Source organism: Rattus rattus, chromosome 9 (genome assembly GCF_011064425.1).
Source record: "Rattus rattus isolate New Zealand chromosome 9, Rrattus_CSIRO_v1, whole genome shotgun sequence".
Classification (NCBI taxonomy): domain Eukaryota; kingdom Metazoa; phylum Chordata; class Mammalia; order Rodentia; family Muridae; genus Rattus; species Rattus rattus.
Window position 1 is genome coordinate 86631000 of NC_046162.1, and position 14817 is coordinate 86645816.

The 14817-nt window shown below is 46.5% G+C and overlaps 1 protein-coding gene across 1 annotated transcript in view; it reads right to left on the reverse strand.

Annotated features, from left to right (window-relative positions):
* Window positions 1-5179: 5179 nt before the first annotated feature.
* The window catches only part of Synrg (synergin gamma), a 78591-nt gene continuing 68953 nt past the window's right edge, over window positions 5180-14817 (reverse strand). Inside the window, exons 20-22 of the mRNA XM_032913932.1 lie at window positions 7465-7575; window positions 7077-7112; window positions 5180-5977 (exon numbers count right to left, since the gene is read on the reverse strand). Coding sequence (XP_032769823.1) covers window positions 5846-5977; window positions 7077-7112; window positions 7465-7575 — 279 coding nt within the window. The 3' untranslated portion in view covers window positions 5180-5845. The remainder of the gene's footprint in view (window positions 5978-7076; window positions 7113-7464; window positions 7576-14817) is intronic.

The window sequence follows — 14817 nt, forward strand, 5'->3', positions numbered from 1 at the left end:
GCCTTTACTAATCATTTCAGGCGTGTGCGTGCATGCGTACGCATGTGCTCCTGTGTGTCAGAGGAAGAAAGATGCTCTCCCGTCCCTGTTCAACTGTGGTTCTTAGGACCATCATGGTCACTACTTAAAATAGAAACCCCAACAGAGTCGGATCAGCGGCATTTCACGTCCTAGCAGAGAAGCAGAAATCTATCATTGGAACGTGGGGAAGTCTGGGGTACATTATCCAACCTTCAGCCCCTAAGCAGTAAGATCCCAGGAGAGTGGTCACGTGGCCCCACATAACAGGCAAAAGTCATGTCGCAAGGTCAAAAGGTTGGGCACCCCTGGGGGCAGGCGCACACCCTGATCAAAGGTGCTGAGTTCCATTTTTGCCGTGGTGAAAATGTCAAGTACACCCTCAAAGAAATGGAAGGCATGCCTCTACTCATCTAGTGACACAAAAAGCCTCTGTCTGCTGCAAACTTCCAGCCTAAGCAGAGAGCAGTGACTTCCAATAAACCGGCTAGTACGACTTGTCAGAGAAGCAGCACAAGTTTTAACGAGCTCTCCTGTTTGCCCTCCTGGGTGGGAACTTGGAGGCTAGGCAATCCTCAGAGTGCCTTTTCATTTTATTAGCCAGGTCATGTATTCATAGAACAGTTTTCTGGCTTTTTGATCTGTTTTAAGGAGACACCTGCCCTCGACATTGAATGTTATCTTGCAGATTTTATCTGGTTTATGGCACTGGGATGCCATCAAATTTACATTTATAATATATGTAGCCTTCCATGCACCCATCTTTATCTAAACAGGAAAATTTGAAACAGCTTTCCTGGAAAATTAGAGGAGCATGCATACAATGTTATCACATGACCAAAAACCGATCTATGGAGTCTGGCTTTTTTAGCAGGAAGCCAAGCTTTAAGTCAGTTTCTGACTAGGAGCCCCTTAGTAATCATTGTACTGCAGGAAGTAAACACTTGCTGCCACGCCTTTGTGCTGTGAGAATCTGGGGCTGCAGAGACGGCTCGGTCAGTAAGGAGCTTACTGTGCAAACATAAGGGCCTGAGTTCTATTCCTAGAACCCACGTTAAAAGGCTGACTCTGCTCTTCCAATCCCCCAGTCTCATCACTGGCTCTACAGCAGAACACTTTCTGCAGGCTCCTCCCCTTTGGCTCCCATCTCCTCTTCCAACCTCTGTCCCACAAGTTCATTGCTTTATCCTAAACCCCACCACCACCCCACTCCCGCAGGCACTCCCTGGGAACCCTCGGGCTACTCTGACAAGGGAAGAAAGTAGGCTTAGTGCAGATCTTTACTTCTCCCTCCTTTCCTGCAAGTTCAATCCCCAAGTCTCATCCCAGCTCTGTAGACCAGCTGTGGCCTCTCCTCACTCAGTCCCCATTCTCAGGGATCTAGTTAGTATCTTTGGTCTGGGAAGGTGCTTAGTAAATTACAAAGAGAAACACCAAGCTGGCCATAAAACCTTTGATCTACTAAAATGGTGGTGCCCTGGGTGTAAAATATGCTAGGGTAATTAATGGTGGCACCAAAGTTGAGTGAGTGACCAACATCTGATTTAAGGCCCACTCCATAAGACAGAACGCATACCCAACACTGCTTGGGCGACCAAGAACCCCAGAAACTAGTTCAGAGACCTAGCGAGGGCTCTGGGAATCCCATGGAAGAAGAGGCAAAGAGGGTAAGAGCCCCAGGGAATGGAGGACACCAGGAAAACAAGGCCTTCTAAATCATGACATGATCAGAGACAGGCAGCGTGCACAGGGCTGGAGCAGGCCTGCACCAGGTCCTCAGGTCCTGCGGCTTTCAGTTTGGTGTTTTTATGGGATTCCTGGGCGTGTAAATGAGCGGGACTCTGGTTCTTAGGTCTTCTCTTGGTCTCCCTTCTGGTTAGTTGTGTTTTATAGTTTATTATCCCTTATAAGTCTATTTTTAGTGAGAGGAAAGGAGCAGATCCAGATGAGACAGGAAATGGGGAAGACTGGGAGGGGTAGAAGGAGAGGAAGCCATAATCAGAATGTGAGAAAAAAATCGTTTTCAATAAAATAAATAAATAAATAAATAAAAGTAAGGCCAGGCACGGTAACACACACTGGTAATCTCAGCACTGGGGGTGAGCATGGGGGGGTGGAGACCACAGGGATCCTGGGGCCTTTTAGCCAGGCAGCCCGGCAGGCAGGCAGCCACTCAGGTCCAAGCCATTGTTCCCTCTATCCTCTTCTCTAAAGTCTCTCCCATCTCCCTGCTCTGTTCCTGGCTCCCTCCCAACCCAGGGAGTGACACCCAAAGCTGTCCCCTGATAGGAACATGCATACACAGGGACAGCCCCCTCCCCACAAAAGACACACTGGTGTGTAGTGTAACCAGGGTGTCCTGTGGACTTGTAACCCAGCAAAGAGAAGGGTCGCAGCCAGGAGTGTTCCCTGCTAGACAGGGGCTGTTCCAGAACAGACACCCAGCTTTACAGGGCACAGACACAGCAGTTAGAGCGCTTGTTTATTAGAATGCACACAAGGGAAAAGCTACTCACCATCTTTTAACACACACACAAGATGGCCGTTTCGAGGTGGGCTTTCGACATTCACCAGGTTAGCTGAGCTACAGCTGCGACATGAGAGGTCACGGGTGACCTGTTTAAGAGCCACTTGCACTATCTATGTTCACCATATGAAGATGGGACTAAGTAAAAATTTACTGTTATGAGATACTTTTTAGAAAAGTATTTGTAAAGTTTTTTTGTCTTGTTTTTTTAAACCGAGCTGTTTCACATAAGCCCTATTTCTTGGCTGGACTTTGAAAGGAGGGGCCATTTCAACATCGTTTGGTATACCATTTCCAATTTAGACAAACCACAGGCTACACACATCCTGACCTATATTCTGGCATCTGCTGGAATGTCTACAGTGGGCTGCAATGGCTCCTTCATGACAAATGTCTGGAAATACCAGAGTTCATTTGTTAACTGTTAAAGGGTATTTGACCTCAAAGGTTCTTAAAAGAATCCTCAGAGCAGCCCCCAGTGCAAAGCAAATATTTCCAATTTCTGTTTGAGAAGTCTTTTTGCTGGCACAAAGAGAAAAACAAAAAGAAATAAGACCAAAAATAAAAACAAGAAAAACACCTAAACACCTAAATTCGTATAGCAACACAAAACACTAATTAAAAGGTGTATCCCAGATGGGGTGCTAACCGGCAGACTGGCAGGGAAGCTCAGATGACATCCGTGAGTACCCGAGACCCTTCTGTCTCAAGCACAGGTCACACACCAACCGCAGGACAGAAAAGGCAAGGCACGGCACCCAAACCCAAGTGCTTACTGGTCGCCATTTAAGCAGTGGGTGAAGCTGCCCGACAGTGCACAGCATGGAGAAAAGTAACCTTGGTTACTGTTTCCAAGGACACGGACCAGGCTCTTGGCTAACAAGAGCGGAGGTAAAGCTGAATGCAACATGAGTCATTTTTTTAATACGTGTGTGCAAAGAAAATCAGCCAGCTAATATTGCACGCTCGCCCTAACCCCTGGTGGAGGACTCTAACTAAGCTTTTGAATCATTAAACAGTCAATAATTTCATGGTGAAGGCTTTTTGCTAACGCCCACTGAATTTCCCTCTGGCACCTCCCAAGGAGTGGCTAACACTATGGTAAGGAATTCTAACTGAGGCGTTCTGGAATACAACTAGGAGTAGAGACAATCTAGCTAACAGGTACTTTAACAGATGTCATGGATACGGGCCACTGCAAAAAATACTTCACACAGATAGCATTTCCAGAAAACACTTCAGGGGTGTAAATGTGGCTAACTGGGACCATTGCTAATGCTAAGGTCAATCCTATACTAATAATCTAGAGTACAGACTGGAGGGCCTACTTGTTACTCTGGGGCGTGGAGAGACACTAGAGGGGCCATTACAAGAGTGTGCTGAAAAGCAGCCTACCCCTGAGTGTGGAGCCCTGGGGAGGGGAAGCCCCTGTGGCCACAATGCAGACAGCTTTCTGAGTGTCAGTAGCTGGGGATGATGTCATCTGGAACAGATGAGTAAACGGACTCACTCTGCTCTTCCCTGTCTTCTGGTCCACAGCAAGGCCAAGGAGAAGCTGCATCCACAGTGAAAATGATCCATATCTTGGGGAAAATACACAAGGTACAAGATGGGACAGCACAGAGACCCCTCAGGATTTGTCCTGGAAGGGGAGATGATGAATTGCGTAAAAGCAGGAGTGAGACAAAGCCCCAACATTTTAGACTATCGAATAAAAACTATGTCAGACGAGGGAAGCAGGTAAGATCCAGAGAGAGTCTTCCCGAAGCCCAGACCCACACGCCAGACAAACAGGTATCCCAGACTCCCTAGCTCTCCTGGGAACAACTTCTAACCACTTATGCTTCCGTTCTCTTGGTTTTATGCTTTTGTTTATCTGACAAATTCTTATACCAGTGTGAGCCTTTTCCTTTGAAAATTCAGTGCTGTTGATAACTGCTTTCCTTTGCTGCATCTGAGGTGTACATACATACATACATACACACACACACACACACACACACACACACACACACACACCCCTACCTTACTGTTCTCTCAACCTGTGGGTAGTGACAACCCCTGTGGAGGGTGTCGAGTGACCCTTTCACCCTTTCACCTAAGACCATTGGAAAACACATATTTGCATCCTGATTCATAACACTAGCAAAATTACAGTTAAGAAGTAGTGACAAAAATAATTTTACAGCTGGGGGGATGGTCACCACAATATGAGGAACTGTATTAAAAGGTCCAGCATTAGGAAGGTTGGGAACCACTGCACTAGGCCCAGACTTTGTTCTCACCCTGAGTTTGTTCTCAGATCTCTCCTGAAGTACTGCCAAGTCCAGCACTGCCAGCCCCTGTGCAGCCTTCTGTGGGAATGTGGAGAGGTCGCTACAGAGATTCAGTCCACGCCTGTTACAGGTTTTATCTGGTGGGAAAACACCACAGTTTGCGTCATACTTGAGGCGAAACAGCATGTTCTTCATAAAGGCTCCAGGAGAAGGACGAGCATCCTGTCAAGCAGGGAGGGCCTCCTTCAGAGCTGAGTTTCAGGAAGGGGAGGTGCCCGCCACAGGAGGTGAATATGTGTCCTCCTTGCCTACTGCTGCCCAGTGGAGGCAGCAGTGTTCTCTTTACCACGATAGAACATCGGTTTAATCACAAGCCTTTTTTATTCACTTCAAGTATTAAAAAGCTAAATGCAGAAAAATGTGTCCTGCTTCCTGGGGCCACAGTGCTGGACATGAGCGAGTGCCGGCTGGAGACAAACTTGTGGATTCTGGTCCTGGCAGAACTTACTTTTCTTCTCTTGTTAACGTTTCACATACAATTCAGCAGCAGATTACCCCTCACAGAAAACTCTGATCTTCATTTTAAATTAACTTGAGAGGACAAGAGAAACGGTATGGTGGCCCATGCCTGTGGTCCAGCACTTAGGAGGCAAACATGGGAGAATCAATGCAGATTCAAGGTCAGCCAGAGGGGTGCACCAAGGCCCCGGTTTTAAAAAGGGAAATCAAACCAACATCACCATCAACAACAACAAAGCCAGAGGAGATAAGCAAGCAAGTGTCCAGTGCCACGTGCAGTTTGGGTCCAACAGTTTACCTCGAGTCTCAAAGAGCGGCAGGCTGAAGTAGTGACGGAAGGTTTTGTGGTGGGGCCCTCCGCTGCAGCTTTGCAGCCTGCCTCCTGGGGAATGCGGCAAAGAGACCGGTGGGAGGGGCTCTGCAGTACTGCATTCTATTTATTGATCCCTGTCACCCTAAGTCCTGTGACAGAATCAACCAAAAATCAGCTTCACTGAGCAGTTTTTCAGAGCAGATCTGGCAAGAGGAGGCCGGGAGGCTTGGGTTCAACACAGTTGATCCAGAAGTTGGCACAGCTGGCGTGGTACTGATGTCCCCCATAGGCCAGCTTGAAACTGTCTGTTTCTGAGTTGAATGCCTGCCAAAAACACAGAGATGGGGGGTAAGTCAGGCTCTTCCCACTTCTGAGAGCTTATAAGCAGCCACGTGGGCGCTCCCCAGGTACCACTGAGACTGAGGCCCGAATGGCACACACAGACAAAAGCCGAGCAGGTGGCTACAGGATCCAAGTAAGAAAGTTTCATTTATTTATTTTTACCGCTAATTAAAGGTATAAAAGTCAGTACCATCCAACCTAGTTTCAGCAAAGGGCCCAATCTTCACAGAAAAGGCAGGCATAGGTTATAGGAGAGAAAAGGGGGCAGGATTCAGGAACTAAAATAGCCAAGGCCTGTGGGTACTCTGTTCTCTCACTATAAAGGCCACCCTCCCTGGAGGCTGCCATTGCTGTAACTTGTGGCCCCTTAGAGGTCTGCGGCTAATTACAGTTCTATCTGGACTGAAAACATTTAAAAGAGCCAGAAGTCAATTAATATTAACTCACTCAGTGGTTCTCAACCTGTGGGTCGGGACCCATGTTGGGTCGAATATCAATGTTTACATTATGATTCCTAACAGTAGCAAAAGTACAGTTATGAAGTACCCACAGAATAATGTTATGCTTGGGGGTCACCACATCACGAAGAGCTGTATGAGAGGGTAGCAGCATCAGGAAGGTTGAGAACCGCTGGTCTAATGCCACTGGAGGCTGACACTGGACACACGAGGGCCCCCTATCTGTAGCTCAGTTACCCACAGCAGGTAACAGTCTTGGTTTGTTTTTTAAACGCCACAGATAAAAGTCCTAAAACCCAAAATTTTTGGCTTTTTGTCTGTCATCCACTGAGTCCTGAAGCTCTCCTTCCTCATTCTCTGTCACTACAACTTCAGTCTTCCAGAAGGTGCTGATTCGTGGCAGGGAGGACACCACCGACAGAAGCTGATTAGTAGGTACATGCATGCAAACAGGATGGCAGTGGCCCCACAGAGACGCATTAGCTGATCTGATCAAACACGGGGACGAAAATGTCAGTAGAGGATTCACGATTGGTACAGCCCAGGACAACAGGGTTTTCTGTTGGCCTGTCACACACAGGACTGAGATGGAGACACCCAAGTAACATGTAACTGGCTCATACTGTCTTAGGCTGTTCTTCTGCAGGTGTCTCTTCTTTCTGAAATGTTGAAACCATAAGGTCAAAAGAAAAAATAAAAACCCTAATCAAGTCCCTGGAACAGGCCTATGCCTCCAGGTAAATCCACATGGGCTTGACATTCTTGTTGCCACCCACCCCTGTCCCTGGGGTGAACCGAATGCTCACCAGGGACGGGAGGACTCTGTTCACTCCCTCAGCAGCTTCTCCACTGCCCTGAGGAGAAACAGATCTGCTCCTATAGACCTTTCTAGACTTCAGCATCCCCCCCTCTGGTCACGGCACTTGTGAAGGGGGCTGGCTACACGTGACTGCCCCTTAAACCATGTTAGGGATGAACTCTGCCACTTAAAGGAGGAAGGCAAGGACTTACCCGGCTCCTGGAGTCCACATTTAGGAGACACACTCCACAAGCCAGCTCCTGGGCGTTTTTGATCCCAGGCCGTAACATACAGGAGGAAAAATCCAGTGAATTCTCATCTGGCTGAAGAGGACAAGAAAGATAGGTAAGGACACAGCAATTCCAAATACTATATAGGTCAACTATAAAATTAAATCAACTAATAACACCAGTGTTTCCTTCTCAAATTCTGCTGAGTAGCTGCTCTGTTCTGGCTACTGACAAAGGACAATGGGAATAAGCTGCTCCCTGCCTTGAGGGCCTCATGGTCAAGGGTGGATCGAGGAGGTGTGGAACAACGCAGGGCCATTAGTGCTAGGGGACTTATTTTGGGGCAAGTACTGAATGTCCAGTCACTCAACAGAGGCATTTAGCCAAGAGAATGCTTCCTGGAACTCACCATCATCCTGCCTGAGTATTGATGATGCGGTAGGAGGCGAAGGTCAATGGGTAATGGGCTAATGGGCCAGAAGGGGTGGGAGTAGGGAAGGCTGACTGACACACAGCAGCGTGACACAGACACGTGTAAGCAAAAGTCCAGCTACAAGACGAAACCGAGGGTGGGAGATGAGCCAAGGAGAGGGAGAGGAGGTGAGGCCAGAACATCAAGGATCCAGAAAGGAATGGAAGGAGGTGAGACAGGACCAAGCACACATCGCTGGCACCAACCTGCCTTCTGGCTGCACTGTCAGCAAGACTGGGGGTGACAGTCCGAAGGGCAAGGCTTCAATTGGGTGACAGCAGAGGAGGAGGGGGAAAGGGCTGTTAGGGGGGCAGAATCTATAGGCCGTGGGCATGTACAGGCTATGGATGGAAGGAAGGAGGCTTGGGCAGATGAGAAGCTTCACCTTAAGCCCAAGGACACAGGAGAGAATAGTTTGGTTCAGGTCGAGTCGTAGCTGGCAAGGTCAGAAGTGCAGGTGTCCAGGGAGAGTCAGCAGCCAGGGACAGTGAATGGAGTCACTGCCGGGCACACTTATGCTAAGCACTATGCTCGGCTCTTGGCTCTTTACAGCGGTGTCATCTAGTTTATCCTTCCCCAAACCAACAAACAACAAAAACCCACGAGCTACGGCGAGTGCAGTGCAGTGGTTAGAGGGCCAGGTCTTGTCTTGAAAACGGCTGTCAATTTCTTAAAGATTAAATATGTATTTGCTGTATGAGCTTGAAGTTTCATTTCTAGACATTTATCCAAGGGAAAGGAAAATATAGGTCTGCAAATCTTGTTCCAAGAAAACCCCACAAAAAACAAAAACAAAACAAAACCATTCATAGCAACTGTATCCATATTAGCCAAATTTGGCACTAACAAACGTCTAGTAATAAGGAAATGGATAAACAAGTCGTGGCGTGTTGATACAATAGACTATTACTCAGCAAGGGAGCAAAGTGATATTTGATCAACATGGCTACGTTTCAGTATTATGCTACTAAGCAAGCCAGGCACAAGAATGCTGACATTTGATATCACTTCACGTTTATAAAGTATTAAAACAAAGGAATCTCTGTCTATGGAAATCAGGGCAGCAGTGGCTTTTAGAATCAGATCAGGGTTGACTATGAAAGAGACAGAGTGAACTTTAGGCACGGACAAAAATATTCTGAATATTTTCCAGGCCTTGTGGCACAGGACCGTAATTCTAGCACTAGGGAGGCAGAGGCAGGCGGGCCTCTGTGAATTGGAGTTCCAGGCCAGCTGGGGCTACATAGTGAGACCTCCTTACACCCCTTAAAAAAAATCCCAAACCAATCCAATAAACAAACAAAACACTTGAAAACTAAAACAGCGCAGAGAACGCATGCTCATGTCATTGTACACTCCACATTGCCGAGTGATTTTCACAGAACATGTATTTTCTTCATTTTTGCACATCTTTTTGGGTTCACAGTCAACTTTTGTTTGTTTTCACATATAATACTGGCATGAATGTTGGTGATTCAAATTTTTAATAATTTTTTATGTGTATGGATGCACACATGTTTACCATATGCAGCCTGTGCCTATAGTCACCAGGAGCAGGCATCAGATCCCCAGGAACTAGTGTGAGCTGTCAGGTGGATGCTGGGAATTGAACCTGGGTCCTCTCTTCAAGAGCAGCCAGTGCTTTTAACCACGGAGCCATCTCCTCTGGTCCTAACTAGACTTAAGACTAAACCGAAACAACAAACGTTTTGAAAACTTCACTGTCAAAGACGTGGTGACTCATTTCTCAGCTTTTGTGCTGTTCACAGGTAGGAGCCGCACGGTCAGCATTTTTCTCGGCCGCTTCTTAAATGTAAACAGCAGACAGTAGGTCAGACCCCCAGTGAGACACCTCCTGACGTCCATATTGGAGTTAAGTACCTTCCAGCTTGCTGTGTGACAGACATTATTAAACACGGAGCTGGGAAGAACTGCCCAGCGGCAGAACCGTCCAGAACTGCTGCATGTATCTGAGACTGCTCTGGTTTAACACCCTAGTCCTGAGCATTGGGGACAGTTCGCCATCATGTGGCTGGATCAGGGACTATTGGAGAAGTAATTAGAATATGGGAAAACCATAAGACTTGAAATCAGTCAAATTAATAAAATCCCTTGAATATCTGTTTACAGGGGGAGCCCAGGAAAGCAAATGAAAAGGGCTGTGAGAGTGGTGGGCTCTGCATAATGCCCTGTGATTAAATTAATCTTCCAAATGATAAAATTAGCTCTCTTAGGCAAGCAGTGGTGGCACATGCCTTTAATCCCAACACTTAGGAGGTGGATCTCTGAGTTCAAGGCCAGCCTGGTCTACAAAGCAAGTTTCAGAACAGCCAGGGGTACACAGAGGACCTCTGTTTTGAAAAACAAAACCAAATGAAATGAACAAAAATTAGCCTTCTTAAACACATACTCGTAAGCACAGGATTCTATTGAATGTGCAGAAGCAACATGATACCGGCCAATGGCCCCAATTATACATCATACCTGCTACAAGGTGCTGTAAACTACCATCAACTTTGATTGGCAAGTATTTCACATATTTAGTAAAGATAAAAATGTACATTATATATACCAGCTTCTTTTTAAAATTGTTTTATTTTGTGTGTTTGAGGTTTTGCCCACGTCTTTGCATACCCCATGTGTCTAGTGCTCCTAGGTGCTAGAAGAGGGTACCGGATTTTGTGTGGCTGAAGTTACAGTTGTTTGTTAACCGCTGTGTGCAGGCTGGGAATTGAACCCAGGTCTTCTTCAAGAGCAGTGTGGTGGTTTGAATAAGAATGGTCCCCATAGGATCATATATTTGAATGTTTGGTCATCAGGTAGTAGCACTATCTGAGGATTAGAAGGAGGGTGGCCTTGTTGGAGGAAGAGTATCAATGGGGTACATCTTTGAGGTTTCAAGAGCCCAAGCCCAGGAGTCTCCCTCTTCCTCCTGTCTATGGATCCAGATGCATAACTGTCAGCCACTTCTCTAGCACCATGTCTGCCTGCCACCATGATTCCCACCATGAACACAATGGCCTCTGAAACTGTAAGCCAGCCCCAATTAAATGCTTCCTGTCATAAGAGTTGCAGTGGTCATGATGTCTCTTCGCAGCTACTGAACCTGGACTAAGACCAATAGCAAGTGCTCCTAACTGCTAAGCCATCTCTCTAGGCCTGTACCCCAGCTTCTTAAACTATTCGACGTGGGAGCTACAGAAAGTTGGCAATTGTAAAAGGTTTTTGGATATGCAGCCCCAACGCTGACTCAGAGTCGAGTGCTAAGGGGCTGAGAAACTTCTGGCCGCTCTCTGCCGAGGTGTGTCACATGACATCACTGCGGCCCCTGAGCTGGACAGACAGCATGCAGCTCACACTGCACATGCTGTTCACCACACGCTGGTGAGCATGGCCTCCGGCACAGACACGGCTGTGGCGGCAGAGTTCTTACAGCCCTGCACACACAGCTTTGTTTTTATAGAGACAAAATGCTCGGGCTACAGAAAACAAAGACTTTTAATATTTTTCTACTGCCATTGTCTAGCATCTCTTTTGTTATTTGTCACAGTTTGACTTAAAGTTGCTGTTAAATTGCTGACTTGAGTTTAATTTTAAAAAAATTAAATGAATTTTGGCTTGGGATCAGTATAACATTTAGTTTTTGTTGTTTCTTTTTGTTTGGTTGGTTTGATGGTTTGTGGGTTTTGTTTTTTTGGTTTTGTTTGTTTGTTTGTTTGTTTTTGAGACAGGATCTCTCTATGTAGCCCTGGCTGTCCTAGAGCTCACTATGTAGATCAGGCTAACCTCAAACTCACAGAGATCTACCATCCTTTGCCTGTGTTGGAATTAAATGTGTGCATACCCCCACCTAGTATAGAATCTATAACAGTTTATAAAACAGCCTTAAACATATTTCAGACATTTTGTACCTCATGTTTATGTGAAGTGTTCTCAGCATTGACAATTAATAAATTAAAACATGGATCAACTCTGAAAAATAAAAATGTTCTCTATTCCGCCCTGTAGGATCAGACATTCAGCCCAGACAGAATGCTTTAGGAAACACAAAGGACCACATTCATCTTGTTAGTCGATATGCAAGCTGGCTTATATCTGTAATAAACAATAAAGCTGCTTACCAAAAGGCAATTTAGAACTAAGTGTCTTCATGATTTACTACAGTAAACACTCATATCTATTTTATGTACTTATATACATAAGAATTCCTCAGGTAGAGAGGAGTTGTGGGCAGATAGTTTAAGGCATGCATCATACATGCCCCAGAGTCAGCTGGAGGGCACAAGCCCGGATGCTCGGCAGTAATACACGTCTAACGTGGCGTACAAGAAAACGCGCGTCAGTGCTCTTTGCCTGCCTTCACACTCTCTCTGGACAAATGGTAGGAAAAGCTTCCCAGCCTCTATACTAGGCACCGCTGTGTCACCTGCATGGCCAGTGAGTCATGTATGACATGGCTGGAAGGAAGCCTTTGAAACCAATGTGTTGGCTCCGAGGTGAAGAGCACTGGCTGCTCTTCCAGAGGGTTTGATTTCCAGTACCCAAACGGTGGCCCACAAACATCTGCAACTAGTTCTGGGGAGTCTGACTCCCTCTTCGGGCTCCCTGGGCACCAGGCATGCAGTGCACAGATAAATGCACAGGCAAAATACCCATACACATAAAAATCAGAATAAAAAATAAAACCCATGTGCTATTTTTCACGTTCTCTTGACCCTTGGGTGCCCAGCTACACTCATGGGTTCAGGGAGGGAACCGGGTGCTGAGTGAGGACAGGCTCTAGAGCCTCTCCGGAGGCCTTGAGATGGACCTGAGCTTGAACAATAAAGAAGGCTTGCTTGCTTGAGAACACTAGGATTCATAACCCAGTTTAGTCTGACAGATGAAAGCAGTAAGCTTGCTCCACAAGCAATTCTAGACACGGAGCATTTGGTCGGTCAGTGCTTTGTACACTACTGTCCTTGCTGTTATAACGAATTATCAGAAACTTAATGGCTTTGGGCTGAAGAGATGACCCAACGGTTAAGGCACTGACTACTCTTCCAGAGGACTGGGGTTCAAATCCCAGCACCCACATGGTAGCTCACGATCGTCTATAACGCCAAGATCTGACATTCTCACATAGACATATTTGCAGGCAAAACACAAATGCACATAAAACAAACATAAATAAATTAAAATAAAAAGAACATGGCTTTACCCCCTTACAGCCCAGAATTCACGGGGTGGAAGTCTGCTGTGGACTGACATGACCTGTGCGTTCTAGAGTTCTGGGGGGAGAAGCTCTTCCTTTTGAGATCACCTCTAGAAATGTCCAGTGCTGTGCATTCCTGGCTGCAGGGGCGTCTGCCACCCTCTCCCCCATTCCACTGTCACCACCTTTCTTCACTCTTACCCTGCGACCACCTCCTGTCAGGACAGGAGCCCGCCCTGCTGATCCAGGGCTATTTCCTCAACCACACACCCCGAACTCAGACGATGATAACACAGGTTCTAGGGTCATGTGGTGTGTTGTCAGCTGGGGACACGGTAAGGATGCCATCTTTAAAGCATGGTGTTTGCACAAAGAGCAAGGTGTGGGGGATGCTCCCATCAAAGCACACTGTTCTCCTGAGATTCCACAGCACTGCAGAAGCAAACACTCTGAAATGTGCCATTTCTTCATGATGGGAGGAATTACCAAGGGGTCTGTATCGTGCTGAAGGAACAGCGGAATCAAGGGATCTGCACGACTTCTAGCTGGCTGCAGACTGGAGGAAAACTATCCTTTTTTCTTCTATTAGGGTTTTTTTTTTTTTTTTTTTAGATTGATTTATTTATTTGTGTATGTGAGTACACTGTCGCTGTCTTCAGACACACCAGAAGAGGGCATGAGATCTTATTACAGATGGTTGTGAGCCACCATGTTGTTGCTGGGAATTGAACTCAGGACCTCTGGAAGAGCAGTCAGTGCTCTTAACCGCTAAGCCATCTCTTCGGCCCTCTTCTATTAGGTTTCATATGCCAAAGATTTATTTCCCAGGGTCGAGTTGTTTCTTTGATCCAGTACATCTGAGAGATAAAAGCTTAGCTGACCTTCGCTCAGGCCTGACCATCAGAGTGTCCCTACTTCACTGGAATCAGAATCAGAGTGCCCTTGCCTCACTGTAGTCTGACCATCACAACATCCCTACCTCCCTGGAATCCGACCATCAGAGCACCCCTACATCACAGCCAGAGATGGCCTTTCCCACTAGAGAAATACCTGCTTCTACCACAAGAGGGAGCTTCAGTCCACAGTCACCCTGAGCTTTCAAGAGCTTTTTGCTATGAAACATTCAGCTTAATAAAATATTAAGTCACACTTTGGAGTTGAGACTTAGTATTTTGCTTTACTTAACAAAGGTACACTACACTTGGGGCTTTTTTAGGTGGAAAAAGTAGTAGATCTGGTATTTTCCTGTTTGATTCTCTTACTGTCTGATTTTAGGGAGCTGGGGAATCCATCCAAGGCTGCAAGTGTATGAAGTACAAGCTCAAAAACAAGACAGTGAACATGCTGCCTGCCACCGAGGGACACGATAGTTCCAGTGCAGTGTTCAGAGTAGCAAGACGAGACAGATTCAAAAGCCAGATGTCAATAGTTTCAATTAGATTTTGATGTTCCTGAGCTTTAATTTCTTCCCTTTTAGAAGCGAACGTTATGGGCCAGTTCGATGGCTCAGCAGGTAACTGCTCACCCTGTGTAATGACTGCTTGTGTTTAATCCCTGGAACCTCAAAAGGCTCAGTGTGGTGGTGAGAGCCTTAATCCCAGCATTCCTATAGTGAGGAGGGAAGCTGAGACAGGGCATTCTCTCAGAAGTTTGCTCTAGCCTGGGGTAC